We start from the raw sequence: 26,864 nt of genomic DNA on the forward strand, positions 1-26,864 counted from the left end.
TTAATTAAGAGTTGCTGTCTGTATTTTTGCATGTTAGGCGGCCAGACAGCTAGTGTGGCTAAATCCACCCCACCCTCAGAAACTAGAGTAGCTTCAGTGTGGACCCTGATTTGCTCTGGGCACACCGTTGATCCCACTTGGAGACTAGCCATACCAGTGTTACCTGGATGGGAGTTTGGAGTGGAACTTTTCTTGGGACAGGCCTTGTCTCCAGTTTGGTGTCCATGCTGTTTACAGCTATGACACCAGGCCTTTTTGGGATCAAAGTTTTTACCCTTGTACCCATTGTTTTGTGAAGAGGCTCTGGGCCCACCCTCCTGTGCAGGTTTTTGGGGGCCTGTAGAAGACTCTTTACTATTTTTAGTTTTGGTTGTCTCATCACCCTTCTGCTGGGGAGTCTTTGTGACCCCTTTCTTTTGGTCACCCCCTGTTGAAGTCTTGGACACCCTTGTCTTGACCCAATGGTCCGCCTTCTTTCCCAATTCTTGGGGAGAAATTGGTCCTAGGTCTACCAGATGCTGATGCAGTTTATCATTGAAACAATTACTTAACAGGTGTTCTTTCACAAATAAATTGTACAGCCCATCATAATTATTTACACCACTGCCTTGAATCCAACCATCTAGTGTTTTCACTGAGTAGTCAACAAAGTCAACCCAGGTCTGGCTCGAGGATTTTTGAGCCCCCCTGAACCTAATCCTGTACTCCTCAGTGGAGAATCCAAAGCCCTCAATCAGGGTACCCTTCATGAGGTCATAAGATTCTGCATCTTGTCCAGAGAGTGTGAGGAGTCTATCCCTACACTTTCCTGTGAACATTTCCCAAAGGAGAGCACCCCAGTGAGATCTGTTCACTTTTCTGGTTACACAAGCCCTCTCAAAAGCTGTGAACCATTTGGTGATGTCATCACCATCTTCATATTTAGTTACAATCCCTTTGGGGATTTTCAACATGTCAGGAGAATCTCTGACCCTATTTATGTTGCTGCCACCATTGATGGGTCCTAGGCCCATCTCTTGTCTTTCCCTCTCTATGGCTAGGATCTGTCTTTCCAAAGCCAATCTTTTGGCCATCCTGGCTAACTGGATGTCCTCTTCACTGGAGTTATCCTCAGTGATTTCAGAGTTGTTGGTCCCTCCTGTGAGGGAACCAGCATCTCTGACTATTATTTGTGGAGTCAGGGCTTGAGAAGCCCTGCTCTCCCTAAGTAGGACTGGAGGGGGGGAATTTCCCTCCAAGTCACTATCTTCCTCCTCTGAGTTGCCATCCTCAGAGGGGTTGGCCTTTTCAAACTCTGCCAAAAGCTCCTGGAGCTGTACTTTGGTAGGTTTGGGGCCCATTGCTATTTTCTTTAGTTTACAGAGTGACCTTAGCTCTCTCATCTGTAGATGGAGGTAAGGTGTGGTGTCGAGTTCCACCACATTCACATCTGTGCTAGACATTATGCTTCTAAAAGTTGGAATACTTTTTAAGAAACTAAAACTGGTTCTAGAATCTAATTCAAACTTTTACAAACTTTTAAACTCTAAAAGAGATGCTAAACAGGATCTAACACAAGGCCCTAGCAGGTCTTTTAAGAATTTAGAAAACTTTTCAAATTGCAAAAATCAATTTCTAATGACAATTTTGGAATTTGTCGTGTGATCAGGTATTGGCTGAGTAGTCCAGCAAATGCAAAGTCTTGTACCCCACCGCTGATCCACCAATGTAGGAAGTTGGCTCTGTATGTGCTATTTCAAAGTAAGGAATAGCATGCACAGAGTCCAAGGGTTCCCCTTAGAGGTAAAATAGTGGTAAAAATAGATAATACTAATGCTCTATTTTGTGGTAGTGTGGTCGAGCAGTAGGCTTATCCAAGGAGTAGTGTTAAGCATTTGTTGTACATACACATAGACAATAAATGAGGTACACACACTCAGAGACAAATCCAGCCAATAGGTTTTTGTATAGAAAAATATCTTTTCTTAGTTTATTTTAAGAACCACAGGTTCAAATTCCACATGTAATAGCTCATTCGAAAGGTATTGCAGGTAAGTACTTTAGGAACTTCAAATCATCAAAATTGCATGTATACTTTTCAAGTTATTGACAAATAGCTGTTTTTAAAAGTGGACACTTAGTGCAATTTTCACAGTTCCTGGGGGAGGTAAGTTTTTGTTAGTTTTACCAGGTAAGTAGGACACTTACAGGGTTCAGTTCTTGGTCCAAGGTAGCCCACCGTTGGGGGTTCAGAGCAACCCCAAAGTCACCACACCAGCAGTTCAGGGCCGGTCAGGTGCAGAGTTCAAAGTGGTGCCCAAAACACATAGGCTAGAATGGAGAGAAGGGGGTGCCCCGGTTCCGGTCTGTTTGCAGGTAAGTACCCGCGTCTTCGGAGGGCAGACCAGGGGGGTTTTGTAGGGCACCGGGGGGGACACAAGTCCACACAGAAATTTCACCCTCAGCAGCGCGGGGGCGGCCGGGTGCAGTGTAGAACCAAGCGTCGGGTTTATAATGGAAGTCAATGGGAGATCTCGGGATCTCTTCAGCGCTGCAGGCAGGCAAGGGGGGAATTCCTCGGGGAAACCTCCACTTGGGCAAGGGAGAGGGACTCCTGGGGGTCACTTCTCCAGTGAAAGTCCGGTCCTTCAGGTCCTGGGGGCTGCGGGTGCAGGGTCTCTCCCAGGCGTCGGGACTTTAGGTTCAAAGGGTCGCGGTCAGGGGAAGCCTCGGGATTCCCTCTGCAGGCGGCGCTGTGGGGGCTCAGGGGGGACAGGTTTTGGTACTCACAGTATCAGAGTAGTCCTGGGGTCCCTCCTGAGGTGTTGGATCGCCACCAGCCGAGTCGGGGTCGCCGGGTGCAGTGTTGCAAGTCTCACGCTTCTTGCGGGGAGCTTGCAGGGATCTTTAAAGTTGCTGGAAACAAAGTTGCAGCTTTTCTTGGAGCAGGTCCGCTGTCCTCGGGAGTTTCTTGTCTTTTCGAAGCAGGGGCAGTCCTCAGAGGATGTCGAGGTCGCTGGTCCCTTCGGAAGGCGTCGCTGGAGCAGGATCTTTGGAAGGCAGGAGACAGGCCGGTGAGTTTCTGGAGCCAAGGCAGTTGTCGTCTTCTGGTCTTCCTCTGCAGGGGTTTTCAGCTAGGCAGTCCTTCTTCTTGTCGTTGCAGGAATCTAATTTTCTAGGGTTCAGGGTAGCCCTTAAATACTAAATTTAAGGGCGTGTTTAGGTCTGGGGGTTTAGTAGCCAATGGCTACTAGCCCTGAGGGTGGGTACACCCTCTTTGTGCCTCCTCCCAAGGGGAGGGGGTCACAATCCTAACCCTATTGGGGGAATCCTCCATCTGCAAGATGGAGGATTTCTAAAAGTTAGAGTCACCTCAGCTCAGGACACCTTAGGGGCTGTCCTGACTGGCCAGTGACTCCTCCTTGTTATTCTCATTATTTTCTCCGGCCTTGCCGCCAAAAGTGGGGGCCGGGCCGGAGGGGGCGGGCAACTCCACTAGCTGGAGTGTCCTGCTGGGTTGGCACAAGGGAGGTGAGCCTTTGAGGCTCACCGCCAGGTGTGACAATTCCTGCCTGGGAGAGGTGTTAGCATCTCCACCCAGTGCAGGCTTTGTTACTGGCCTCAGAGTGACAAAGGCACTCTCCCCATGGGGCCAGCAACATGTCTCGGTTTGTGGCAGGCTGCTAAAACTAGTCAGCCTACACAGATAGTCGGTTAAGTTTCAGGGGGCACCTCTAAGGTGCCCTCTGTGGTGTATTTTACAATAAAATGTACACTGGCATCAGTGTGCATTTATTGTGCTGAGAAGTTTGATACCAAACTTCCCAGTTTTCAGTGTAGCCATTATGGTGCTGTGGAGTTCGTGTTTGACAGACTCCCAGACCATATACTCTTATGGCTACCCTGCACTTACAATGTCTAAGGTTTTATTTAGACACTGTAGGGGTACCATGCTCATGCACTGGTACCCTCACCTATGGTATAGTGCACCCTGCCTTAGGGCTGTAAGGCCTGCTAGAGGGGTGTCTTACCTATACTGCTTAGGCAGTGAGAGGCTGGCATGGCACCCTGAGGGGAGTGCCATGTCGACTTACTCGTTTTGTCCTCACTAGCACACACAAGCTGGCAAGCAGTGTGTCTGTGCTGAGTGAGAGGTCTCCAGGGTGGCATAAGACATGCTGCAGCCCTTAGAGACCTTCCTTGGCATCAGGGCCCTTGGTACTAGAAGTACCAGTTACAAGGGACTTATCTGGATGCCAGGGTCTGCCAATTGTGGATACAAAAGTACAGGTTAGGGAAAGAACACTGGTGCTGGGGCCTGGTTAGCAGGCCTCAGCACACTTTCAATTGTAAACATAGCATCAGCAAAGGCAAAAAGTCAGGGGGCAACCATGCCAAGGAGGCATTTCCTTACACCCTTAAATACTAAATTTAAGGGCGTGTTTAGGTCTGGGGGGTTAGTAGCCAATGGCTACTAGCCCTGAGGGTGGGTACACCCTCTTTGTGCCTCCTCCCAAGGGGAGGGGGTCACAATCCTAACCCTATTGGGGGAATCCTCCATCTGCAAGATGGAGGATTTCTAAAAGTTAGAGTCACCTCAGCTCAGGACACCTTAGGGGCTGTCCTGACTGGCCAGTGACTCCTCCTTGTTTCTTTCTTTGTTCCCTCCAGCCTTGCCGCCAAAAGTGGGGGCCGTGGCCGGAGGGGGCGGGCAACTCCACTAAGCTGGAGTGCCCTGCTGGGCTGTGACAAAGGGGTGAGCCTTTGAGGCTCACCGCCAGGTGTCACAGCTCCTGCCTGGGGGAGGTGTTAGCATCTCCACCCAGTGCAGGCTTTGTTACTGGCCTCAGAGTGACAAAGGCACTCTCCCCATGGGGCCAGCAACATGTCTCTGGTGTGGCAGGCTGCTGGAACTAGTCAGCCTACACAGACAGTCGGTTAAGTTTTAGGGGGCACCTCTAAGGTGCCCTCTGTGGTGTATTTTACAATAAAATGTACACTGGCATCAGTGTGCATTTATTGTGCTGAGAAGTTTGATACCAAACTTCCCAGTTTTCAGTGTAGCCATTATGGTGCTGTGGAGTTCGTGTTTGACAAACTCCCAGACCATATACTCTTATGGCTACCCTGCACTTACAATGTCTAAGGTTTTGTTTAGACACTGTAGGGGTACCATGCTCATGCACTGGTACCCTCACCTATGGTATAGTGCACCCTGCCTTAGGGCTGTAAGGCCTGCTAGAGGGGTGTCTTACCTATACTTGCATAGGCAGTGAGAGGCTGGCATGGCACCCTGAGGGGAGTGCCATGTCGACTTACTCGTTTTGTCCTCACTAGCACACACAAGCTGGCAAGCAGTGTGTCTGTGCTGAGTGAGAGGTCTCCAGGGTGGCATAAGACATGCTGCAGCCCTTAGAGACCTTCCTTGGCATCAGGGCCCTTGGTACTAGAAGTACCAGTTACAAGGGACTTATCTGGATGCCAGGGTCTGCCAATTGTGGATACAAAAGTACAGGTTAGGGAAAGAACACTGGTGCTGGGGCCTGGTTAGCAGGCCTCAGCACACTTTCAATTGTAAACATAGCATCAGCAAAGGCAAAAAGTCAGGGGGCAACCATGCCAAGGAGGCATTTCCTTACAGGTATCAAACTTCTCAGCACAATAAATGCACACTGATGCCAGTGTACATTTTATTGCAAAATACACCCCAGAGGGCACCTTAGAGGTGCCCCCTGAAACTTAACCGACTGTCTGTGTAGGCTGACTAGTTCCAGCAGCCTGCCACACCAGAGACATGTTGTTGGCCCCATGGGGAGAGTGCCTTTGTCACTCTGAGGCCAGTAACAAAGCCTGCACTGGGTGGAGATGCTAACACCTCCCCCAGGCAGGAGCTGTGACACCTGGCGGTGAGCCTCAAAGGCTCACCCCTTTGTCACAGCCCAGCAGGGCACTCCAGCTTAGTGGAGTTGCCCGCCCCCTCCGGCCACGGCCCCCACTTTTGGCGGCAAGGCTGGAGGGAACAAAGAAAGCAACAAGGAGGAGTCACTGGCCAGTCAGGACAGCCCCTAAGGTGTCCTGAGCTGAGGTGACTCTAACTTTTAGAAATCCTCCATCTTGCAGATGGAGGATTCCCCCAATAGGGTTAGGATTGTGACCCCCTCCCCTTGGGAGGAGGCACAAAGAGGGTGTACCCACCCTCAGGGCTAGTAGCCATTGGCTACTAACCCCCCAGACCTAAACACGCCCTTAAATTTAGTATTTAAGGGCTACCCTGAACCCTAGAAAATTAGATTCCTGCAACTACAAGAAGAAGGACTGCCTAGCTGAAAACCCCTGCAGAGGAAGACCAGAAGACGACAACTGCCTTGGCTCCAGAAACTCACCGGCCTGTCTCCTGCCTTCCAAAGAACCCTGCTCCAGCGACGCCTTCCAAGGGACCAGCGACCTCTGAATCCTCTGAGGACTGCCCTGCTTCGAAAAAGACAAGAAACTCCCGAGGACAGCGGACCTGCTCCAAAAAGACTAAAGCTGCTTCTTGAAACAAAGTTGCAAAGAACCCTGCAACTCCCCGCAAGAAGCGTGAGACTTGCAACACTGCACCCGGCGACCCCGACTCGGCTGGTGGAGAACCATCACCTCAGGGAGGACCCCCGGACTACTCTCCGACTGTGAGTACCAAAACCTGTCCCCCCCCTGAGCCCCCACAGCGCCGCCTGCAGAGGGAATCCCGAGGCTTCCCCTGACAGCGACTCTCTGAAACCTAAGTCCCGACGCCTGGAAAAGACCCTGCACCCGCAGTCCCCAGGACCTGAAGGACCGGACTTTCACTGGAGAAGTGACTCCCAGGAGTCCCTCTCCCTTGCCCAAGTGGAGGTTTCCCCGAGGAAGCCCCCCCTTGCCTGCCTGCAACGCTGAAGAGATCCGTTGATCTCTCATAGACTAACATTGCAAACCCGACGCTTGTTTCTACACTGCACCCGGCAGCCCCCGCGCTGCTGAGGGTGAAATTTCTGTGTGGGCTTGTGTCCCCCCAGGTGCCCTACAAAACCCCCCTGGTCTGCCCTCCGAAGACGCGGGTACTTACCTGCAAGTAGACCGGAACCGGGGCACCCCCTTCTCTCCAGTCTAGCCTATGCGTTTTGGGCACCACTTTGAACTCTGCACCTGACCGGCCCTGAGCTGCTGGTGTGGTGACTTTGGGGTTGCTCTGAACCCCCAACGGTGGGCTACCTTGGACCAAGAACTGAACCCTGTAAGTGTCTTACTTACCTGGTAAAACTAACAAAAACTTACCTCCCCCAGGAACTGTGAAAATTGCACTAAGTGTCCACTTTTGAAATAGCTATTTGTGAATAACTTGAAAAGTATACATGCAATTGAAATGATTCAAAGTTCCTAATGTACTTACCTGCAATACCTTTCCAACAAGATATTACATGTTAAATTTGAACCTGTGGTTCTTAAAATAAACTAAGAAAAGATATTTTTCTATAACAAAACCTATTGGCTGGATTTGTCTCTGAGTGTGTGTACCTCATTTATTGTCTATGTGTATGTACAACAAATGCTTAACACTACTCCTTGGATAAGCCTACTGCTCGACCACTCTACCACAAAATAGAGCATTAGTATTATCTATTTTTACCACTATTTTACCTCTAAGGGGAACCCTTGGACTCTGTGCATGCTACTCCTTACTTTGAAATAGCACATACAGAGCCAACTTCCTACACTTCCCCCCCCCCCCCCCCCCCCCCTCCCCCTTCTAAAGACACTGCTCCAGCGACGCTTTCCTCAGGGACCAGCGACCTCTGAATCCTCAGAGGACTGCCCTGCTCTAGAAGGACCAAGAAACTCCAGAGAACAGCGGCCCTGTTCACCCAAGACTGCAACTTTGTTTCCAAAGGAGCAACTTTAAAACAACTGAGTTTCCCGCCGGAAGCGTGAGACTTGCTACTCTGCACCCGACGCACCGGGCTCGTCTTGTGGAGAAACAACACTTCAGGGAGGACTCCCCGGCGACTACAAGACTGAGTAGCCAGAGTTGCCACCCCTGAGCCCCCACAGCGACGCCTGCAGAGGGAATCCTGAGGCTCCCCCCTGACCGCGACTGCCTGCTTCCCAGATCCCGACGCCTGGTAAAGACTCTGCACCCGCAGCCCCCAGGACCTGAAAGATCAGAACTCCAGTGCAGGAGTGACCCCCAGGAGGCCCCTTAGGGTTCCCCTTAGAGGTAAGATAGTGGCAAAAAGAGATAATACACTCACCATGTGTTGCGGATACAGCACGTCTGTAAAGAAATGGCTCCCTGTTGCAGTTACCCCCCACTTTTTGCCTGATACTGATGCTGACTTGACTGAGAAGTGTGCTGGGACCCTGCTAACCAGGCCCCAGCACCAGTGTTCTTTCACCTAAAATGTACCATTGTTTCCACAATTGGCACAACCCTGGCACCTAGGTAAGTCCCTTGTAACTGGTACCCCTGGTACCAAGGGCCCTGATGCCAGGGAAGGTCTCTAAGGGCTGCAGCATGTCTTATGCCACCCTAGGGACCCCTCACTCAGCACAGACACACTGCTTGCCAGCTTGTGTGTGCTGATGGGGAGAAAATGACTAAGTCGACATGGCACTCCCCTCAGGGTGCCATGCCAACCTCCCACTGCCTGTGGCATAGGTAAGTCACCCCTCTAGTAGGCCTTACAGCCCTAAGGCAGGGTGCACTATACCACAGGTGAGGGCATATGTGCATGAGCACTATGCCCCTACAGTGTCTAAGCAAAACCTTAGACATTGTAAGTGCAGGGTAGCCATAAGAGTATATGGGCTGGGAGTCTGTCAAAAACGAACTCCACAGCTCCATAATGGCTACACTGAATACTGGGAAGTTCAGTATCAAACTTCTCAGAATAATAAACCCACACTGATGCCAGTGTTGGATTTATTAAAAAATGCACACAGAGGGCATCTTAGAGATACCCCCTGTATTTTACCCAATTGTTCAGTGCAGGACTGACTGGTCTGTGCCAGCCTGCTGCTGAGAGACGAGTGTCTGACCTCATGCGGTGAGAGCCTTTGTGCTCTCTGAGGACAGAAACAAAGCCTGCTCTGGGTGGAGGTGCTTCACACCTCCCCCCTGCAGGAACTGTAACACCTAGCAGTGAGCTTCAAAGGCTCAAGCTTCGTGTTACAATGCCCCAGGGCACTCCAGCTAGTGGAGATGCCCGCCTCCTGGACCCAGCCCCCACTTTTGGCGGCAAGTCCAGGAGAGATAATGAGAAAAACAAGGAGGAGTCACTGGCCAGTCAGGACAGCCCCTAAGGTGTCCTGAGCTGAGGTGACTCTAACTTTTAGAAATCCTCCATCTTGCAGATGGAGGATTCCCCCAATAGGATTAGGGATGTGACCCCCTCCCCTTGGGAGGAGGCACAAAGAGGGTGTACCCACCCTCAGGGCTAGTAGCCATTGGCTACTAACCCCCCAGACCTAAACACGCCCTTAAACTTAGTATTTAAGGGCTCCCCCTGAACCTAGAAACTAGATTCCTGCAACAACAAGAAGGACTGCCTAGCTGAAAACCCCTGCAGAGGAAGACCAGAAGACAACAACTGCCTTGGCTCCAGAAACTCACCGGCCTGTCTCCTGCCTTCCAAAGAACTCTGCTCCAGCGACGCCTTCCAAAGGGACCAGCGACCTCTGAGGACTGCCCTGCTTCGACAACGACAAGAAACTCCAGAGGACAGCGGACCTGCTCCAAAAAGACTGCAACTTTATCCAAAGGAGCAGCTTTAAAGACCCTGCAATCTCCCCGCAAGAAGCGTGAGACTTGCAACACTGCACCCGGCGACCCCGACTCGGCTGGTGGAGAACCAACACCTCAGGGAGGACCCCCGGACTACTCTACGACTGTGAGTACCAAAACCTGTCCCCCCTGAGCCCCCACAGCGCCGCCTGCAGAGGGAATCCCGAGGCTTCCCCTGACCGCGACTCTCTGAAACCTAAGTCCCGACGCCTGGAAAAGACCCTGCACCCGCAGCCCCCAGGACCTGAAGGACCGGACTTTCACTGCAGAAGTGACCCCCAGGAGTCCCTCTCCCTTGCCCAAGTGGAGGTTTCCCCGAGGAAGCCCCCCCTTGCCTGCCTGCAGCGCTGAAGAGATCCCTTGATCTCTCATTGACTTCCATTGCGAACCCGACGCTTGTTCTAACACTGCACCCGGCCGCCCCCGCGCCGCTGAGGGTGAAATTTCTGTGTGGGCTTGTGTCCCCCCCGGTGCCCTACAAAACCCCCCTGGTCTGCCCCCCGAGGACGCGGGTACTTACCTGCTGGCAGACTGGAACCGGGGCACCCCCTTCTCTCCATTGGAGCCTATGCGTTTTGGGCACCACTTTGAACTCTGCACCTGACCGGCCCTGAGCTGCTGGTGTGGTAACTTTGGGGTTGCTCTGAACCCCCAACGGTGGGCTACCTTGGACCAAGAACTGAACCCTGTAAGTGTCTTACTTACCTGGTAAAACTAACAAAAACTTACCTCCCCCAGGAACTGTGAAAATTGCACTGTGTCCACTTTCAAAATAGCTATTTGTGAATAACTTGAAAAGTATACATGCAATTGAAATGATTCAAAGTTCCTAATGTACTTACCTGCAATACCTTTCAAACAAGATATTACATGTTAAATTTGAACCTGTGGTTCTTAAAATAAACTAAGAAAAGATATTTTTCTATACAAAACCTATTGGCTGGATTTGTCTCTGAGTGTGTGTACCTCATTTATTGTCTGTGTATGTACAACAAATGCTTAACACTACTCCTTGGATAAGCCTACTGCTCGACCACACTACCACAAAATAGAGCATTAGTATTATCTATTTTTACCACTATTTTACCTCTAAGGGGAACCCTTGGACTCTGTGCATGCTATTCCTTACTTTGAAATAGCACATACAGAGCCAACTTCCTACAACGGCCCTCACAAATCTGACTCAGGAAACAAATCACTCTGTAGGTGTGTGCTTCGGTATATGTAGGTGTCCACACTGCCCCTTCACTGCGGTTCCTAGAACCGACGAAGTGTCCACATACATTCCGGTTTTTAGCACCAGATGATACCGCAGAGTCAAAATCCATCTTAAGTAAAAAAAAAAAAAATTTTTTTAAAAAAGGAGTCCGTTAATGGAGGTCTTCAGATTTATTCAAAATAAATCCTGCTGCACCAGAGCTTCTCTATCAGCCGAGCAGAGAATCTGAGTCTGCTTACAGACTGCTCAATTTTAATATCTTCGTAACCACATTGAACATAATGGAAGGCAGTGATCTCCTCATAATTAGAGGATTAAAGGTCTCTTAAAGGTTAAAGCCACAATGGACTCAGCAGCTGGAGGGCTGGAGAATGTTATTGGCACCAGTGGTTCACATCAAATTGGGTCGTAGATGTCTGGTGCAGTGGTGACTTCATGTGTCAGGTTTTGGCGGTTCCAGAGACTTCAGAGTCCCTTCTTTGGAGTTTGCTGGTAAACAGTTCCGCTGTTCACAGGAGGTCTTGAGTCTTTATTGAAGGCAGTCAGTCCTCCCGGTTTTCTGAAGTCACTGATGCAGGATGAGTTGACTTTGGTGCAGATTTCAATGGGATGTAGGCAGGTGGGTGGGGTTGGTACCCGGTCAGCTGCTTCTTTTCTCCTCTTCTGCTTTTGCAGCTCTTCAGAGTCCTTGTAATTTGAGGGCATCAGGATCTGCTTCTCACAATCCGTACTTCAGCCCTCAGGGTCCATCTTTAGTGGCTTAGGCCCTAGTTACCAGGGGGTACCATTTACTAGGGACTTAAAGATGTTGCTAAATGTTTTGCAGATTGCACAGTTTTGGGGGAAAGAACACTGGCACTAGGGACCTGGTTGACAGGGACCCAGTGCACTTTAGTCAAAGTTGCATGAAAGAACAAGGCAAAAAGTGGAGGGGTGGGTGGGGGATGTACTGCAACAAAAACCCAGTTCAGTTTAGTTTGTATACACCAAATCCTTGAAATTATGTGAATATTAGAAATTAGTACTATCATTGTAAAAATGGATAATCAAGTGATAATTAATATTATCAAACTGTTAAATACGGCTTGGAGTTCATATTTTACTGACAGCTTTCTTGTGAGTTAGTTTAGATCTCTTCCTTTGGCTTTTGGCATTATGTATTAGATTGATTGTCAAACCAGCGTGTTAAGTTTGTATACGTTTTTCCTTTATACCATCTCTCGAGCTGAGCACCTCTTACTTGGAACCCATTTGCAATATGTAGCTAAACAGTGTTTGTTTTAAGCCTACAGGAGCATGAGTTAACATTAGATTGGTGCATACAACAGCATCATGCATTAAGGGTAAGAATCCTCCATGAGGATACTGAATCACATGTGCATGCTTGAGGTAAGCACAGCCCCTTTAGCCCTAAAAAACAAAACAAAAATAAATAAATACACTTTTTCTGTTAATACCTGTATCGTTCATGTTCTTCAGCCAGACAGCATAATCACAAAGCATTATATCAACAAATGTGGGAGAGGCATTGAGTTCAGATTCACCTTATCAAAGTAGCCAAAGAGCTTTGTCCTAAGCTGATGCCCCTTAAAAAAGGGTGCATGTTTACTAAATCAGGCTCTGAAAGACTTCCTTTTGGTCTTAGAGTACCCTTCACATCAGAGTGCTTGTTACTTAAAGCCGAAAATGGCATGGTTTTGCATCTAGGTTTCCAGTGCCTTGATCTGTAAAGAATGCTCCTTTTGATAGACTGTTTAGGAACATCATCCTCCAAGTTCATTGCTTCTCAAGTTGGATGACAATGATCCTGGATGGCTTGTGAGAGTGGTGATATCTGGATGAACTGTAGTTTTTCTATCCCAGCATGCTGTAATTGAGAATTATTGCCTGACACCTGGGGCCAGATGTAGCGAAGAGTTTTACCCATTCTGTCCTTATGTGAAAATGTGTCCATACATATGACCCCCTGGTACCTTCAATACAGTCACAGTAAACTTCCAATTCATTACATGAACAGCCTGAAAGGGTACAGATGTCCTTCCACTCAATCATCATATGGTGTCAGCTAGGAGGGGTCTGTCTCTCGTACTCCAGGAGAAAACAGTACTTCATAAAAGAAAAGAACATTGCAGAAGTTTTTTTTGTTTTCGCTGTTATAAAAGACTTTCTGGAAGGCCTTTGAGCCTTACCGTTTAATTAGTATATAGTCTTGTACATGGGAACTATACATCTTATCAAAATTGATAGGTCTTCAATTTGGAGCCTGTCACAAACTGACTTAAAGCATCTGTCATGGAAAGTAGCTTATCTTGTTGTTAATTAAGCCTGCAGTGTGAGTGAGTTTGAAGGTATTTTTCTTGCATGTTATTCCATCACAGTTAAGTATCCTTAGAAATGCATTTTTCACTGCAAACATCATCTCACATTTACAAATCATTTTCTTTTCTGGCTGTTTTTCCGGATCTCTGGTAGAAACATTTCTTCTAACTTTGTCAAGAGGGCTATGAGACGACTCGGACACAAAAAACATAATGTAGGAAGTTGGCTCTGTATATACTATCTCAAAGTAAGAGAGAGTGTGCACAGAGTCCAAGGGGGTCCCCTTAGAGGTTGATAGGGGCAAAATTAGATAATACTAATGCTCTATTTTGTGGTAGTGTGGTCGAGCAGTAGACTTATCAGAGGGTAGTGTTAAGCATTTGTTGTACACACACCGGCAATAAATGAGGAACACACACTCAAAGACTTAACTCCAGGCCAATAGTTTTTAGATAGAAAAATATATTTTCTTTATTTTAGAACCACAAGATTCAGGATTTGAGGCAAGTACATAAAATGCAAGGTACGTCACACAGGTAAGGATAAAACTTTAAAACAGTAGTACACACAGTTTTGGTTAAAATGAAAAATATCTATTTTAAAAGTGCACACTGCAAAAATCAACAGTTCCTGGGGGAGGTAAGTATTGGTTAGTTTTTCAGGTAAGTAAAGCACTTACACAGTTACTCTCCTGGGCATAGGCAGCCCACCGTTGGGGGTTCAAGGCAACCCCAAAGTCACTGCACCAGCAACCCAGGGCCGGTCAGGTGCAGAGGTCAAAGGAGAGTCCAAAACACACAAGGGTGCTCAGGTTCCAGTCTGCTAGCAGGTAGGTACCTGCGTCCTCTAGGAGCAGACCAGGGGGGGTTTGTGGAGCACTGGGGGGGCCGGACACACACAATCACACAAAACACACCCTCAGTGGCTCAAGGGGGCCGGGTGCAGTGTGCAAAGTACACGTCTGGTTTGCTATTGAAAGCGATGGAGGGACCCGGTGGTCACTCTGGCAATGCAGGCTTGGTCCTGGGGGCTGCAGGTGCAGTGCTTGGTCCAGGTGTTGGGTTCCTTTACCAGGCAGTCGCGGTCAGGGGGAGCCTCTGGATCCTCTATGCAGGTGTCGCCGTGGGTATGCAGGGAGGTCGACTCAGGGTGTCAACGTTGTTGGAGTCACCTGGGAGTCCTCTCTCCGGTGTTGGTTGTCTTGAACTTGAGCCGGGGGCGTCGGGTGCAGAATGTGAAGGCTCGCGCTTCTGGCGGGAAGTGAGGCTCTTTAAAGTTGCTTCTTTGTTGCAATTTCGTTGCGGTTTCTGGACAGAGCTGCTGTCCTTGGGAGGTTCTTGGTCCTTCAGGTGCTGGTCAGTCCTCCGAGGTCGCTGGTCCCGCTGGATGCGTTGTTGGGCAGGTTCTTTGAGTGTGGAGACAGGTCGGTAGGGCTGGGGCCAAATCAGTTGTTGTCTCCATCGTCTCTGTGGGGCTTTAAGGTCAGCAGTCCTTCTTCTTGTAGGTTGCAGAAATCTGATTTTCTGGGTTGAGTCGCCCCTAAATACTAATTGTAGGGGTGTGGGTGGGTCTGGGGGGCAGTAGCCAATGGCTACTGTCCTTAAGGGTGGCTACACCCTCATTGTGCCTCCTCCCTGAGGGGAGGGGGGCACATCCCTATTCCTATTGGGGAAACCTCCAAAACCAAGATGGAGGATTTCTAAAGGCAGGGGTCACCTCAGCTCAGGGCATCTTAGGGGCAGTCCTGACTGGTAGGTGACGCCTTGTTTTTCTCATTATCTCCTTTGGACTTGCTGCCAAAAGTAGGGGCTGTGTCCAGAGGGGCGGGCATCTCCACTAGCTGCGGTGCTGTAACAGGCATGAGCCTTTGAAGCATGAGCCTTGGAGGCTCACTGCCAGGTGTTACAGTTCCTGCAGGGGGAGGTAGGAAGCACCTACACCCAGTGCAGGCTTTGTTCCTGGCCACGGTGTGACAAAGGCACTCACCTCATGTGGCCAGAAACTCGCCTGGTTGTGGCAGGCTGGCATAAACTGGCCAGCCTAGCCCTAGGAATTGGACTGGTATTCAGGGGGCAGCTCTAAGATGCCCTTTGTGTGTGTGTTTCAATAAATTACACACTGGCATCAGTGTGGATTTATTGTGCCGAGAAGTTTGATACCAAAATTCTCAGTTTTCAGTGTAGCCAATATGGAACTGTGGTGACTCCCAGACCATATACTTTTTATGGCTATCCTGCACTTACATTGTCTAAGGTTTGGCTTGGAAACTGTAGGGGCATAGTGCTCATGCAACTATGCCCTCAGCTTTCATATAGTGCACCCTGCCTTAGGACTGTAGGGCCTGCTAGAGAGGTGACTTAGCTTTACCACAGGCAGTGGGTTGAGAGCATCGCACCCTGAGGGGAGTGCCATATCGACTTAGTTATTTACTCCCCACCAGCACACACAAGCTGTGAGGCAGTGTGGATGAGTGAGGGGTCCCCAGGGTGGCATGACACATGCTGCAGCCCGTAGAGACCCTCCCTGGCCAAAGGGCCCTTGGTATCAGGGGTACAAGTTACAAGGGACGTATCTATGTGCCAGGGCTGTGCCAATTGTGTGACCAAAGGTACAGTTTAGGGAAAACACTGGTGCTGGGGCCTGGTTAGCAGGATCCCAGCACACTTTCAATCATAACTAGCATCAATAAAAGGCAAAATGTTAGGGGGTAACCATGCCAAGAGAGTCATTTCCCTACACATAACCACAAGCTTTGTAAATGTAATAGTGTGAATAGTACAGCCATGGCATTAACGGAGCAGTCTATAACGAAAATAGGTGGATATTAACCTTAATAACAGCAGGCTACTTAAAGGCAAACTGTTACCTACTAGTGCTGCATTCATGAGTTATGTTTCCAATCTGTACATTTGAAGTGCAGCTAGATGGGTGTCCATGCATACTATTGATAAACAAAAATGTATTGCTTATGACTCCAGAACAGATGTGCTAGTGGGCAAACCTCATTGCAATGTGATGGTAGTTTTTCTCCTCCTTTGCTTTTGAGTTCTACTTCTTGTGCAGGGCTTTTATTAAGCTAGCTGCTCTTCTATTTTGCTTACTGTCATTGAATAATACATGCTATAGTGTGTTCTGTTAATAAAGCACATGCATGGAATAATTCTCCCATTTATGGACACAGATACAGGTAAGCTAATTGTGTTTCTACTTGCCTAACCTATCTATATTTTTCTTTGGTCATAGGTCCCAATCTAACAGTTAACATGGACGTTTCAGAACATGTTGGTAAGGAAGTACTATGTGATTGTGTCTTTTTTGGTTTGTCCTGTCTCCTATGCTCAATCCCTCTCATCCCCATCTCTGCTGCATCTCATTCATTTACTAAACTGGTATGTGTACTTCCGTAGTGTAACACTGTACACTTTGTTTAAATACAATACATATAGAGCTCAGAAGATCAATCAAAAACATGGGCTTACTATGCTGCACATCTTCTTCCAGGCACTTGCCACCCTGAGTCACAAACAGAATGTGCAGTGCACTGTTCTTTTAACTGCTACTTTTTTCTTGCTAATTTTAATAGTTGTGCTTTTTTTAAGAGTATGTGGAAGTTCCAAAAGAATCACTTCTCAACCTTTCTATGCTAGTAACCACATGTTCGATGGCATCCGTCGCTGTAGATACGCATGTTTTGCAATACCTCACCATCTGGTGTTGGGCCGGAGTGTTACAAGTTGTTTTTCTTCGAAGAAGTCTTTCGAGTCACGGGACCGAGTGACTCCTCCTTTTGTCTCCATTGCGCATGGGCGTCGACTCCATCTTCGATTGTTTTTTTTCCGCCATCGGGTTCGGACGTGTTCCTGTCGCTCCGAGTTTCGGAACGGAAAGATAGCTAATTTCCGAAGATTTTCGTCGGTATTGTTGCGTTCGGGATCGGCGTAGTTAGATTCAACACTGCATCGAAGATCGAAGAGCTCCGGTGCCCTTCGGGGTAGTTTTTCGATCCCCCGTCGGGGCCTGGTCGGCCTGACCGCGTGCTGAAGAACGACGATGGAACGGACCCCGTTCCGTTTCTGCCCCAAATGCCACAATAAATACCCCTATACAGACCAACACTTGGTCTGTAACCTGTGCCTGTCACCTGAGCACAGTGAAGACACCTGTGAGGCCTGTCGTGCGTTCCGGTCCCGAAAAACACTCCGAGACCGTTGAGCCAGAAGACTTCAGATGGCGTCCGCGCCGACAGCCCACCGAGAGTTCGAGGAACAAGAAGAGGAAGGTGCCTTCTCGATCCAAGACTCAGACTCCGAAGGATTCGACGATACACAAACCGTGAGTAAGACGTCAAACCACACAGAGGAAGATTTACAAGGCCCAGGGGACGCCACTGCCATCAGGCCATGGCTCCACCCATAAATTCGGTGACCGACCGTCTGCACCGAAAAAGGCCCAAACAGTGCCGAGATCGTCCGACTCCAGTCGAGACACCGGCACGCAGCCTTCTCGGGACCGAGAAAGTGCTGGAGACAAGCCTCGATGCCGGTGTGGACACGGCTCGACGCCGAGACAGCGGCACCGAAGAAGATCGACGCAGAGAGGTTTCGGCCCCGAAAAAGAAAAAAGTCACCTCGGAGCCGAAAAAACACGCAGACAGGGTTTCGGTGCCGAAACAAATTGCAAGCGACCCAGCTTCAGGCTCTTATACAGAAGAGCACTCGCTAACCTCCCAAATGCAAAAGCATAGGTTTGAGGAAGAGCTACAATCAACTGATGTGGACCATATGCAAAAGCGTATTTTCATACAGCAGGGGACAGGAAAAATAAGCACCCTTCCCCCCATTAGACGAAAGAGAAGGTTGGAGTTCCAAACTGAACAGACACCACAACCAAAAGTGGTGAAAAGAGTTACCCCACCACCCTCTCCTCCGCCCGTGATTAACGTCTCACCAGCACAAACTCCATCACACTCCCCAGCTCACACCACCATAAGCCAGGGTGACCAAGATCAAGACGCATGGGACCTATACGACGCCCCAGTGTCGGATAACAGTCCGGAGGCATACCCTACAAAGCCATCTCCACCAGAGGACAGCACCGCGTATTCTCAAGTGGTGGCTAGAGCAGCACAATTTCACAACGTAAGCCTCCACTCAGAACAGGTCGAGGATGATTTTTTATTCAACACACTCTCCTCCACCCACAGCTCATACCAAAGTCTGCCTATGCTCCCTGGTATGCTCCGGCACGCAAAAGAAATCTTTAAGGAGCCGGTCAAAAGTAGGGCAATCACACCAAGGGTGGGAAAAAAAAAGTATAAGGCGCCTCCTACAGACCCGGTTTTCATCACTACACAGCTGCCACCAGACTCTGTCGTTGTAGGAGCAGCTAGGAAAAGGGCCAACTCCCACACATCTGGAGATGCACCACCCCCAGATAAAGAAAGCCGCAAGTTCGATGCAGCTGGTAAGAGAGTCGCAGCACAAGCTGCAAACCAGTGGCGCATCGCGAACTCGCAGGCACTACTTGCGCGCTATGACAGAGCCCACTGGGACGAGATGCAACATCTCATTGAACATCTGCCCAAGGACTTACAAAATAGGGCAAAACAAGTGGTTGAGGAGGGACAGACCATTTCCAACAACCAGATCCGCTCCTCCATGGACGCTGCAGATACAGCTGCACGGACAATTAATACATCTGTAACTATCAGAAGGCATGCATGGCTCCGAACGTCTGGATTTAAACCAGAGATTCAACAAGCAGTTCTCAATATGCCTTTTCACGAAAAAGAACTGTTCGGTCCAGAAGTGGACACAGCGATTGAGAAACTCAAAAAAGATACGGACACTGCCAAAGCCATGGGCGCACTCTACTCCCCGCAGAGCAGAGGGAATTACAGCACATTCCGTAAAACACCCTTTCGAGGGGGGTTTCGGGGTCACAGCACACAAGCCAGCACCTCACAAGCAACACCGTCCAGTTACCAGGGACAGTATAGAGGAGGTTTTCGGGGACAATATAGAGGAGGGCAATTCCCTAGGAATAGAGGAAGATTTCAGAGCCCCAAAACCCCTACTACTAAACAGTGACTCACATGTCACTTACCCCCTCCACACAACACCAGTGGGGGGAAGAATAAGTCATTATTACAAAGCATGGGAGGAAATCACTACAGACACTTGGGTTCTAGCAATTATCCAACATGGTTATTGCACAGAATTTCTACAATTCCCTCCAAACATACCACCAAAAGCACAAAATTTGACAACACACCATTCCAATCTCCTGGAGATAGAAGTGCAGGCACTATTGCAAAAGAATGCAATCGAATTAGTGCCAAACACACAAATAAACACAGGAGTTTACTCACTGTACTTTCTGATACCAAAGAAGGACAAAACGCTGAGACCAATCCTAGACCTCAGGGTAGTGAACACTTTCATCAAATCAGACCACTTTCACATGGTCACACTACAAGAAGTGTTACCATTGCTAAAACGACACGACTACATGGCAACTTTAGACCTCAAGGATGCTTATTTCCATATACCAATACACCCATCGCACAGGAAATACCTAAGGTTTGTATTCAAGGGAATACATTACCAATTCAAGGTACTGCCTTTCGGATTAACAACCGCACCAAGAGTCTTTACCAAATGTCTAGCGTTAGTCGCTGCACACATAAGAAGGCAGCAAATACATGTGTTCCCATATCTAGACGACTGGCTAATCAAGGCCCATTCGTTAATCGAGTGCTCAAATCACACAAATCATATCATACAAACACTCTTCAAACTAGGGTTCACCGTCAATTTCACAAAATCCAAAATTCTGCCGCGCAAGGTACAACAATACCTGGGAGCCATAATAGACACATCAAGAGGAGTATCCACTCCAAGTCCACAAGAATTCAAAATTTCAACACCATCATACAACGCATGTATCCAACACAAAGAATACAAGCAAAGATGATATTACAACTCCTAGGCATGATGTCTTCATGCATAGCCATTTTCCCAAACGCAAGACTGCACATGAGGCCCTTACAACAGTGCCTAGCATCACAATGGTCACAAGCACAGGGTCACCTTCTAGATCTGGTGTTAATAGACCGCCAAACTTACCTCTCGCTTCTGTGGTGGAACAACATAAATTTAAACAAAGGGCGGCTGTAGGAAGTTGGCTCTGTATGTGCTATTTCAAAGTAAGGAATAGCATGCACAGAGTCCAAGGGTTCCCCTTAGAGGTAAAATAGTGGTAAAAATAGATAATACTAATGCTCTATTTTGTGGTAGTGTGGTCGAGCAGTAGGCTTATCCAAGGAGTAGTGTTAAGCATTTGTTGTACATACACATAGACAATAAATGAGGTACACACACTCAGAGACAAATCCAGCCAATAGGTTTTGTTATAGAAAAATATCTTCTTAGTTTATTTTAAGAACCACAGGTTCAAATTTAACATGTAATATCTTGTTTGAAAGGTATTGCAGGTAAGTACATTAGGAACTTTGAATCATTTCAATTGCATGTATACTTTTCAAGTTATTCACAAATAGCTATTTCAAAAGTGGACACTTAGTGCAATTTAAACAGTTCCTGGGGGAGGTAAGTTTTTGTTAGTTTTACCAGGTAAGTAAGACACTTACAGGGTTCAGTTCTTGGTCCAAGGTAGCCCACCGTTGGGGGTTCAGAGCAACCCCAAAGTTACCACACCAGCAGCTCAGGGCCGGTCAGGTGCAGAGTTCAAAGTGGTGCCCAAAACGCATAGGCTATAATGGAGAGAAGGGGGTGCCTCGGTTCCGGTCTGCTTGCAGGTAAGTACCCGTGTCTTCGGAGGGCAGACCAGGGGGGTTTTGTAGGGCACCGGGGGGGACACAAGCCCACACAGAAATTTCACCCTCAGCGGCGCGGGGGCGGCCGGGTGCAGTGTTAGAACAAGCGTCGGGTTCGCAATGTAAGTCAATGAGAGAGCAAGGGATCTCTTCAGCGCTGCAGGCAGGCAAGGGGGGGGCTTCCTCGGGGAAACCTCCACTTGGGCAAGGGAGAGGGACTCCTGGGGGTCACTTCTGCAGTGAAAGTCCGGTCCTTCAGGTCCTGGGGGCTGCGGGTGCAGGGTCTTTTCCAGCTGCTCCTTTGGATAAAGTTGCAGTCTTTTTGGAGCAGGTCCGCTGTCCTCGGGAGTTTCTTGTCGTCGAAGCAGGGCAGTCCTCAGAGGATTCAGAGGTCGCTGGTCCCTTTGGAAGGCGTCGCTGGAGCAGAGTTCTTTGGAAGGCAGGAGACAGGCCGGGGAGTTTCTGGAGCCAAGGCAGTTGTTGTCTTCTGGTCCTCCTCTGCAGGGGTTTTCAGCTAGGCAGTCCTTCTTGTTGTTGCAGGAATCTAATTTTCTAGGGTTCAGGGTAGCCCTTAAATACTAAATTTAAGGGCGTGTTTAGGTCTGGGGGGGTTAGTAGCCAATGGCTACTAGCCCTGAGGGTGGGTACACCCCAAGGGGAGGGGGTCACATTCCTATCCCTATTGGGGGAATCCTCCTTCTTCAAGATGGAGGATTTCTAAAAGTCAGAGGCACCTCAGCTCAGGACACCTTAGGGGCTGTCCTGACTGGCCAGTGACTCCTCCTTGTTTTTCTCATTATCTCTCCTGGACTTGCCGCCAAAAGTGGGGGCTGGGTCCAGGAGGCGGGCATCTCCACTAGCTGGAGTGCCCTGGGGCATTGTAACACGAAGCTTGAGCCTTTGAAGCTCACTGCTAGGTGTTACAGTTCCTGCAGGGGGGAGGTGTGAAGCACCTCCACCCAGAGCAGGCTTTGTTTCTGTCCTCAGAGAGCACAAAGGCTCTCACCGCATGAGGTCAGACACTCGTCTCTCAGCAGCAGGCTGGCACAGACCAGTCAGTCCTGCACTGAACAATTGGGTAAAATACAGGGGGTATCTCTAAGATGCCCTCTGTGTGCATTTTTTAATAAATCCAACACTGGCATCAGTGTGGGTTTATTATTCTGAGAAGTTTGATACTAAACTTCCCAGTATTCAGTGTAGCCATTATGGAGCTGTGGAGTTCGTTTTTGACAGACTCCCAGCCCATATACTCTTATGGCTACCCTGCACTTACAATGTCTAAGGTTTTGCTTCGACACTGTAGGGGCATAGTGCTCATGCACATATGCCCTCACCTGTGGTATAGTGCACCCTGCCTTAGGGCTGTAAGGCCTACTAGAGGGGTGACTTACCTATGCCACAGGCAGTGGGAGGTTGGCATGGCACCCTGAGGGGAGTGCCATGTCGACTTAGTCATTTTCTCCCCATCAGCACACACAAGCTGGCAAGCAGTGTGTCTGTGCTGAGTGAGGGGTCCCTAGGGTGGCATAAGACATGCTGCAGCCCTTAGAGACCTTCCCTGGCATCAGGGCCCTTGGTACCAGTTACAAGGGACTTACCTAGGTGCCAGGGTTGTGCCAATTGTGGAAACAATGGTACATTTTAGGTGAAAGAACACTGGTGCTGGGGCCTGGTTAGCAGGGTCCCAGCACACTTCTCAGTCAAGTCAGCATCAGTATCAGGCAAAAAGTGGGGGGTAACTGCAACAGGGAGCCATTTCTTTACAGCGGCCTTTCCAAGACCCAGTGCCACAATACGTAATAACAGATGCTTCCATGTCAGGGTGGGGAGCACACCTCGATCAACACAGCATACAAGGACAATGGAACGTTCATCAAACAAAACTGCATATAAATCACCTAGAACTTCTAGCAGTTTTTCAAGCACTAAAAGCTTTCCAACCAATAATAGTTCACAAATACATTCTCGTCAAAACAGACAACATGACAACAATGTATTATCTAAACAAGCAAGGGGGGACGCACTCCACACAGTTAAGCCTGCTAGCACAAAAGATTTGGCGTTGGGCAATTCACAACCAAATTCGCCTAATAGCACAATTTATACCAGGGATCCAAAATCAACTCGCAGACAATCTCTCTCGAGATCACCAACAGGTCCACGAATGGGAAATTCACCCCCAAATTCTGAACACTTTATTTCAAACTCTGGGGAACACCTCAGATAGACTTGTTTGCGACAAAGGAGAACGCAAAATGCCAAAACTTCGCATCCAGATACCCACACAAACAGTCCCAAGGCAATGCCCTATGGATGAACTGGTCAGGGATATTTGCTTACGCTTTTCCTCCTCTCCCTCTCCTTCCTTACCTGGTAAACAAACTCAGTCAAAACAAACTCAAACTTATATTAATAGCACCAACTTGGGCAAGGCAACCCTGGTACACAACGCTGCTAGACCTATCAGTAGTACCCTGCATCAAATTGCCCAACAGGCCAGATCTGTTGACACAGCACAACCAAAAGATCAGACACCCAGATCCAGCATCGCTGAATCTAGCAATCTGGCTCCTGAAATCCTAGAATTCGGGCACTTACAACTTACCCAAGAATGTATGGAAGTCATAAAACAAGCCAGAAGGCCATCCACCAGGCACTGCTATGCAAGTAAATGGAAGAGGTTTGTTTGCTACTGCCATATTAATCAAATACAACCATCACACACAACTCCAGAACATGTAGTGGGTTACTTGCTTCACTTACAAAAATCTAACCTGGCTTTCTCTTCCATTAAAATACACCTTGCAGCAATATCTGCATACCTGCAGACTACCTATTCAACTTCCCTATATAAGATACCAGTCATTAAAGCATTCATGGAGGGCCTTAGGAGAATTATACCACCAAGAACACCACCTGTTCCTTCATGGAACCTAAATGTTGTCCTAACTAGACTTATGGGTCCACCTTTTGAACCCATGCACTCCTGCGAAATACAGTTCCTAACCTGGAAGGTGGCATTTCTCATCGCCATTACTTCCCTAAGAAGAGTAAGCGAGATTCAGGCGTTTACAATACAGGAACCTTTTATACAACTACACAAGAATAAGGTCGTCCTAAGGACCAATCCTAAATTTTTGCCAAAGGTTATTTCACCGTTCCATCTAAATCAAACAGTGGAACTTCCAGTGTTCTTTCCACAGCCAGATACCGTAGCTGAAAGGGCACTACATACATTAGATGTCAAAAGAGCATTGATGTATTACATTGACAGAACAAAAAACATCAGAAAGACTAAACAACTATTTATTGCATTTCAAAAACCTCATGCAGGGAACCCAATATCAAAACAAGGTATAGCCAGATGGATAGTTAAATGCATCCAAATCTGCTACCTTAAAGCTAAACGACAGCTGCCCATTACACCAAGGGCACACTCAACCAGAAAGAAAGGTGCTACCATGGCCTTTCTAGGAAACATCCCAATGCAAGAAATATGTAAGGCAGCCACATGGTCTACGCCTCACACATTCACCAAGCACTACTGTGTAGATGTGTTATCCGCACAACAAGCCACAGTAGGTCAAGCCGTATTAAGAACATTTCAGACTACTTCCACTCCTACAGGCTGATCCACCGCTTTTGGGGAGATAACTGCTTACTAGTCTATGCAAAACATGCGTATCTACAGCGACAGATGCCATCGAACTGAAAATGTCACTTACCCAGTGTACATCTGTTCGTGGCATCAGTCGCAGTAGATTCGCATGTGCCCACCCGCCTCCCCGGGAGCCTGTAGCAGTTTGGAAGTTACCTTCAACTATTTATATATGTATCATCTCAACCTTAAATAGGTGCATAGTTAGTCACTCCATTGCATGGGCACTATTACTACAATTCAACTCCTACCTCACTGTAAGGAAATGCCTCCTTGGCATGGTTGCCCCCTGACTTTTTGCCTTTGCTGATGCTATGTTTACAATTGAAAGTGTGCTGAGGCCTGCTAACCAGGCCCCAGCACCAGTGTTCTTTCCCTAACCTGTACTTTTGTATCCACAATTGGCAGACCCTGGCATCCAGATAAGTCCCTTGTAACTGGTACTTCTAGTACCAAGGGCCCTGATGCCAAGGAAGGTCTCTAAGGGCTGCAGCATGTCTTATGCCACCCTGGAGACCTCTCACTCAGCACAGACACACTGCTTGCCAGCTTGTATGTGCTAGTGAGGACAAAACGAGTAAGTCGACATGGCACTCCCCTCAGGGTGCCATGCCAGCCTCTCACTGCCTATGCAGTATAGGTAAGACACCCCTCTAGCAGGCCTTACAGCCCTAAGGCAGGGTGCACTATACCATAGGTGAGGGTACCAGTGCATGAGCATGGTACCCCTACAGTGTCTAAACAAAACCTTAGACATTGTAAGTGCAGGGTAGCCATAAGAGTATATGGTCTGGGAGTTTGTCAAACACGAACTCCACAGCACCATAATGGCTACACTGAAAACTGGGAAGTTTGGTATCAAACTTCTCAGCACAATAAATGCACACTGATGCCAGTGTACATTTTATTGTAAAATACACCACAGAGGGCACCTGAGAGGTGCCCCCTGAAACTTAACCGACTATCTGTGTAGGCTGACTAGTTTTAGCAGTCTGCCACAAACCGAGACATGTTGCTGGCCCCATGGGGAGAGTGCCTTTGTCACTCTGAGGCCAGTAACAAAGCCTGCACTGGGTGGAGATGCTAACACCTCCCCCAGGCAGGAATTGTCACACCTGGCGGTGAGCCTCAAAGGCTCACCTCCTTTGTGCCAACCCAGCAGGACACTCCAGCTAGTGGAGTTGCCCGCCCCCTCCGGCCAGGCCCCACTTTTGGCGGCAAGGCCGGAGAAGATAATGAGAAAAACAAGGAGGAGTCACTGACCAGTCAGGACAGCCCCTAAGGTGTCCTGAGCTGAAGTGACTCTAACTTTTAGAAATCCTCCATCTTGCAGATGGAGGATTCCCCGAATAGGGTTAGGATTGTGACCCCCTCCCCTTGGGAGGAGGCACAAAGAGGGTGTACCCACCCTCAGGGCTAATAGCCATTGGCTACTAACCCCCCAGACCTAAACACGCCCTTAAATTTAGTATTTAAGGGCTACCCTGAACCCTAGAAAATCTGATTCCTGCAACTACAAGAAGGACTGCCCAGCTGAAAACCCCTGCAGCGGAAGACCAGAAGACGACAACTGCCTTGGCTCCAGAAACTCACCGGCCTGTCTCCTGCCTTCCAAAGATCCTGCTCCAGCGACGCCTTCCAAAGGGACCAGCGACCTCGACATCCTCTGAGGACTGCCCCTGCTTCGAAAAGACAAGAAACTCCTGAGGACAGCGGACCTGCTCCATGAAAAGCTGCAACTTTGTTTCCAGCAACTTTAAAGAACCCTGCAAGCTCCCCGCAAGAAGCCTGAGACTTGCAACACTGCACCCGGCGACCCCGACTCGGCTGGTGGCGATCCAACACCTCAGGAGGGACCCCAGGACTACTCTGATACTGTGAGTACCAAAACCTGTCCCCCCTGAGCCCCCACAGCGCCGCCTGCAGAGGGAATCCCGAGGCTTCCCCTGACCGCGACTCTTTGAACCTAAAGTCCCGACGCCTGGGAGAGACCCTGCACCCGCAGCCCCCAGGACCTGAAGGACCGGACTTTCACTGGAGAAGTGACCCC

The 26,864-nt window shown here is 48.8% G+C and overlaps 1 protein-coding gene across 2 annotated transcripts in view; it reads left to right on the top strand.

Moving 5' to 3' along the window:
• GSPT1 (G1 to S phase transition 1) overlaps positions 1–26,864 on the top strand; it is a 560,974-nt gene that overhangs the window by 65,974 nt on the left and 468,136 nt on the right. For both annotated transcript variants that reach the window (XM_069210181.1, XM_069210182.1), the window contains exon 3: positions 16,560–16,601. In XM_069210181.1, the coding sequence (XP_069066282.1) occupies positions 16,560–16,601 (42 nt within the window). The remainder of the gene's footprint in view (positions 1–16,559; positions 16,602–26,864) is intronic.

The sequence above is a fragment of the Pleurodeles waltl genome, chromosome 10 (assembly GCF_031143425.1).
Source record: "Pleurodeles waltl isolate 20211129_DDA chromosome 10, aPleWal1.hap1.20221129, whole genome shotgun sequence".
NCBI lineage: Eukaryota > Metazoa > Chordata > Amphibia > Caudata > Salamandridae > Pleurodeles > Pleurodeles waltl.